The sequence below is a fragment of the Sphaeroforma arctica genome, assembly GCF_001186125.1.
Source record: "Sphaeroforma arctica JP610 unplaced genomic scaffold supercont1.429, whole genome shotgun sequence".
Classification (NCBI taxonomy): Eukaryota; class Ichthyosporea; order Ichthyophonida; genus Sphaeroforma; species Sphaeroforma arctica.
This window is the reverse complement of record NW_014040129.1, coordinates 15,606-21,341: the sequence shown is the minus strand read 5'-3', so window position 1 is coordinate 21,341 and position 5,736 is coordinate 15,606. Positions and strand designations below refer to the sequence as shown.

The 5,736-nt window shown below is 45.6% G+C and overlaps 1 protein-coding gene across 1 annotated transcript; it reads left to right on the top strand.

Moving 5' to 3' along the window:
* Positions 1 to 1,736: 1,736 nt before the first annotated feature.
* SARC_06163 (hypothetical protein) lies at positions 1,737 to 5,136 on the top strand (the record flags this gene model as incomplete). The annotated part of the gene is made up of 3 exons (XM_014299944.1): positions 1,737 to 2,832; positions 3,249 to 3,332; positions 4,263 to 5,136. 3 exons carry the CDS (start codon positions 1,737 to 1,739, stop codon positions 5,009 to 5,011), a joined length of 1,929 nt encoding a protein of 642 aa, XP_014155419.1. The 3' UTR covers positions 5,012 to 5,136.
* Positions 5,137 to 5,736: the final 600 nt, after the last annotated feature.

The following is a 5,736-nucleotide window of genomic DNA, read 5'->3' as shown; positions in this document are numbered from 1 at the left end:
ATATACATTATACATATTTACACGCACATGCTATTATGCATCTAGTCATTTATGTGTATAATTGGTGTAGATTCACTACTATATTCGTATGTCTGTTTTCTGAACTGTGAGATGCATACCTGTATCTGTAAGGAGGAAATAGTATATATGTATGTATATATATATGTGTGCGTGCGTGCGCGCGTGTGTATGTATGAATATGTATTAGTATATAAATAAGCACTGATATCTATATCTGTATGGTAAATGTACATATACTTAAATATATATGCTTTCATATATATATATATATATATATTTGTATATTTATATTCATATGTGTTCCTTATCTGAGTCTGTACTTTTGTTTCGAGCCCTAAATATTAAGCGCATTGTTTGCGTCCACTTGTTCAGTTTTCTGGTCATGTTTACGAACAGTGCCGTGGCTTGCTACAGCGTCTACAATACACATTTGTTCTTAAATAGTTTTCCTCTATATCTTGAGTTCACTTAACGCCTTAACGCCTTAGTATATGCATCGAATCAGACTTGGCAACTCTTCCTGAGAATTTGTATTACGTTTTCTACCGTGAACACTTCCTGAGTTGCCGGATGTGTGCATTACACTACGCCTACGATAGTATGCGTTCTAGTAACAGTTCTATTTTGTCATCACGACATGAATGTGTAGCATTAAGAACCGCGATGTATATAGGTGTATGCTTGAATGCACGAACACGTGCGTGTATGCATGCATGATAGAATACACAACAAGGAATCAACCCAATTGCGTTTGCATCGCGTGCGCTGGTGGTTGGCGTACATCTCAGAGCACGCGCGTGTTTTGCACATTTGCGTACCAAATACCAATTGTAGCTAATACGTACGAGTATATACACACAAGCGTGTGTACATAGTGGTTGCAATATACATATACTGCCTGTATCTGGTATATAAGTTTATATGCATGGGCGTGTGCAGATAATGGTTGCGATATACATGTACATATACTGCCTGCACTTAGTATATATGTTTATATATACATGAACATGTGCACATATTGGTTGCGATACACATATACATATACTGCCTGTACTTGATATATAAGTTTATATGTACAAGCATGTGCTCATAATGCTATCTGCACCGGGGTATTACCATGTCTGTCTTGCTCTATACCTGAATGATGAATTGTGAGGTGAACAATCTGTTGGCGTTGCCTACAATACGGCAGTGTATTTAATTGTATGTGGTACATGGTACATGGGCAATTGTTCTGTTTACTTATATTCAGCGCCGTCCTCGGATATACTTTCACAGCTGTGAATGTGTGGCAATTAGTATGTTTACTTATATTCTGCACCGTCCTCTGATATTCTTTCACAGCTGTGAATGTGTGGCAATTGGCCTGTTTACTTATATTCTGCACCGTCCTCTGATATACTTTCACAGCTGTGAATGTATGGCAATTGTTCTGTTTACTTATATTCTGTACCGTCCTCTGATATACTTTCACAGCTGTGAATGTGTGGCAATTGTTCTGTTTACTTATATTCTGCACCGTCCTCTGATATACTTTCACAGCTATGAATTGTCTGTTTACTTATATTCTGTATCGTCCTCTGATATACTTTCACAGCTGTGAATGTGTGGCAATTGTTCTGTTTACTTATATTCTGCACCGTCCTCTGATATACTTTCACAGCTGTGAATGTGTGGCAATTGTTCTGTTTACTTACATTCTGCACCGTCCTCTGATGTACTATCACAGTTTCGAATGTGTGGCGATTGGGGCGGGCCACAACGACGGCGTCAGTGCGTGTGCCTTCAATAAGAAAGCTGCGGATGCGAGCAAACGCGGCTTTGTCGTCTCTGCTGGACAAGACCTGACCGTAAAACTATGGAACGTGACTGGAATCAACACACAGGCAGACGCCGACACAGACCCATCGGCGCACGAGCAGAGTATGGAGCTGATACCAGCCATGACCGTCAAGGGACATGACAAGGATATCAATACAGTGGCTGTGGCGCCGAACGATCGCATGTTTGTCACCGGATCACATGACCGGACGGCTAAGCTGTGGTCTACGCAGGACCTGAGTCTCCTGGGGACGCTACGCGGTCACAAGCGCGGTATATGGCACGCCGAGTTCTCACCGGTGGACCGCGTGGTGGCCACAGCCAGCGGCGACAAAACGATCAAGTTGTGGTCGATCACTGATTTCACCTGTGTCAAAACACTGGAGGGCCATACGGGGGGCGTGCTGAAGCTCGCATTTATGAGCCGAGGCATGCAGATGGCCTCGAGTGCGGCGGACGGGTTGTGTAAGATCTGGACGCTCAAGACCAGCGAGTGTGAAGACACCATGGACGGCCACACGGATAAAGTGTGGGCCCTGACCCTGAACAAGAGCGAGAGCCGTATCGTCTCGGGGGGTGGCGACAGTGTGCTGAATGTGTGGCGGGACACGACGGTGCAGCAGCAGGAGGAGGTGGAGCGCGTGAGCGAGGAGAAGATGCTCCTGACCCAGGAGCTGATGAACCTGGTGCAGAACAAACAGTACCTCAAGGCCGCCAAGCTGGCCCTGCGGCTAGACCAGCCACACCGTATGCGGGAGCTCATGGAAGAGATAGTAGAGAGTGACCATGTGACGGGTGGCGAGAGGGGCGTGGGTAAGGTGGTGTTGGCGCTGGACGATTCGCAGGTGTCGCGGTTGCTGGGCTATGTGCGCGAGTGGAATACTAATGCGCGGCATTCGCGCATTGCGCAGATGGTGCTGATGTGTGTGTTGAAAGTCATACCGCCCGCGCGCATGGTGACGCTGGATAAGATCAAGAACTTGATAGAGGGTAAGCGTGTGTGTGGGTATGGGTAGGTGTAGCTATAGCTGTAGCTGTAGCTGTGTGAGTGACTGGGAGAGGACCTCTTGTGGTTGGCTGAAGTGCACACTCGGATGTAGTCGTGGTGATGCAGATGCACTGATCACGCGTACGGCGTGTACAGTGTAGTATACACCGATCACACATCAGAGAGTTGCACAACTCCACAGTACATTTTGCGTTGGTATTGGCATTCCGTTGTATATAGTGTGCATGGCTGTGGCGTGTGGCTGTTGTCCTATTCTTTCCAAGCTGGTGTACCATGACCTGTTCAGTGGGATCGTGTAAATGCAATGCATGTACGGGGCCCGATGTCTGGGTGGTGTCTTTTTAACCAATTCTGGCTTTGTCCCTAATATTGAATCACAACTAAATCTTTTGCACAGCCTTACTACCGTACTCGGAACGACACTTCTCGCGTCTTGATCGACTGGAGCAGCAATCCTTCTTCGTCGACTACACATGGCAAGGTGTGTTATGTTGGCCAATGGGGGTATTTTCTGACGGTGCCCGGATACTTGGTCTGTTTAATGCGACATGTAGAGGGCTTTATTTGGTGTATCTGCACTTGTAGCCCTGGAGATGGGTTTGAATTATTTAGTCTACGCATACATTCTATGTGCCACTGCTCTGCTCTGCTGAGTAGTAGACGTACTAGTAGTAGGTGAATGTAAGAATTGTAGGTGAACGTACTAGTAGTAGGTGAACGTAATAGTAGTAGGTGAACGTAATAGTAGTAGGTGAACGTAATAGTAGTAGGTGAACGTAATAGTAGTAGCGGGACGTAATAGTAGTAGGTGAACGTATATTAGGAGGTGGACGTAATAGTAGTAGGAGGACATAAAAGTAGTAGGGGGACATAATAGTAGTAGATCACCTTAGTGGTGGACGTAATAGTTGTAGGCGGACGTAATAGTTGTAGGTGGTCTTAATGGTGGACGTAGTAGTAGCAGGTGGACGTGTATAACCTTTCGTCGTAACCTTCATGTTGTATTGACTAATATTGATGCGTGTTCCGCCCTGATAGCTCACTTATATATATGTCCCAAGTGCTTCCCAACCATTATATATACAGTCATGATAGTTCAAATAGATATACGATGTCTCAAGTACTCTTTGACCCTATTACTTGTAGCCATGATAGTTCATTTACTTTTATGTCTACCCCCCCCCGCCCCCGCCCCCCCCCCATATAGGCTCTTCTGTTATATATTACCATGTAGTTTGCTTTCATATCCCCTCTTCTCAACCCTATTGTATGCAGTCATGATTGTCTACTTATAAACGTCATATTCTTAAGCCTATCATACATAGTCATGATAGTCTACTTATAAATGTCTCATATTCTTAACCCTCATAGCCGTGATAGTTTACTTATACACGTCTCATATGCCTAACAGGTCTACGCTACGGTATGGTCGGCAACGTAATGGAGGCGCAGCACATGGGCATGGCCGTCAAGACCATCACCGACGACGACAAAGACTTTCTGGGTGGGGACAGACGGGCCACAGACGACACACAGAAGGACAAGGATCCTACTGCGGAGGATGCACCACTGATAAGCATGCAGCAGCAGTTAGAAGTCGCTACGCCACCGAGTGGGGCTGAGGACGGCGACTCTAAGTCGGAGAGCGAGAGTGGGAGTGAAGGGGCGGAAGAGGTAGCGGTAGCGGTAGCGGGGGAGACCAATGTAGCTGATGCGGATGAGTGGGCGGTGGAGGAGCTGGTCATCCCGCAATCAACCGCCGAGACTAAAGCGGGACCGTCAAAGGCGAAGAGGCAGAGCGTCCAACCGACAAAGGGTGTGAAACGGCAGAAGATAGAACTAGAAGAAACCGATGAGAGCGGTGATAGCAGCGATAGTGAGAGTGGCAGCGACAATGAGTTTGTGGAGAAGATGTTTAAAGAGAGTAATGGCGCGACACAAAAGGACAGTGCCACGCCCAGTAGTATGAAGGCTGGTAAGACCAGTGGTGCAAAGAGTGCGAACCGGGACAAATCTGACCCCAGCAATGCGGAGAAGGGGTCGGGTAAAAGTAGTACCAAGAAACACAATACACCGAAAAATGGGACCAAACCCAAACCCAATTCTAAACCCAAACCTTCCAGCGAACCCACGAGACGCAGCAAACGACGAAAAGCTTAACGTTTGCTCGAACACTTAGTTACAAGTAAACAATTTAGATACAGTCGTGCAATTGTGCTGTTGCAGGTACATGCCGTGATAGTACAGTTGTTCTCGAAAATAAAAACATCACTTCTCGACCCGTACCATTGCCGTTATAATCCGCTTGTGATTGATTGGACTTTCGCACCTTCATTTAACGCTCACGCGAACACGTTCGAACTGGTTCCTTTGCGAATCGAGATTCAGTGTTAAAGTGACTATCGTAAACACATCAGTTGTCTTTGTTGTTTATGTATTCGTATATGGAGACGCATTGTCTGCACACAAAGGTCCAATCACAAAGCACGGGATAATATCATATACAGCCACATCGCATGAGGGTACTTTACCTGCAACCGAAGCATTGGGTCAGTAAAGTCCTTTCAATGCTTCTCGTGGGTCCCAAAAGTGGGAGGGCACAACCACCCTCTCTACTATTCGTTTACTTAGTATGGTCTATCGGATGGAGAGCCGAGTTAGATCCCTAAACCGTAAGCCCTATTTAAACCTGTCGTATCATTCGTGTAATATGACTTAGCCCTTTCTAATATGAGTGCTATGAATATAGCTGTATGACAGTGTATGTAGTACATATGTAACTGTACACACTATTTTTTTGGTAAAAAAATCCGAATAAAAAGTTGTATGAGAGTAGAAGGCGATGTAAAAAGGGGGATATTTATAAATATAATGGGGGAGTTTAA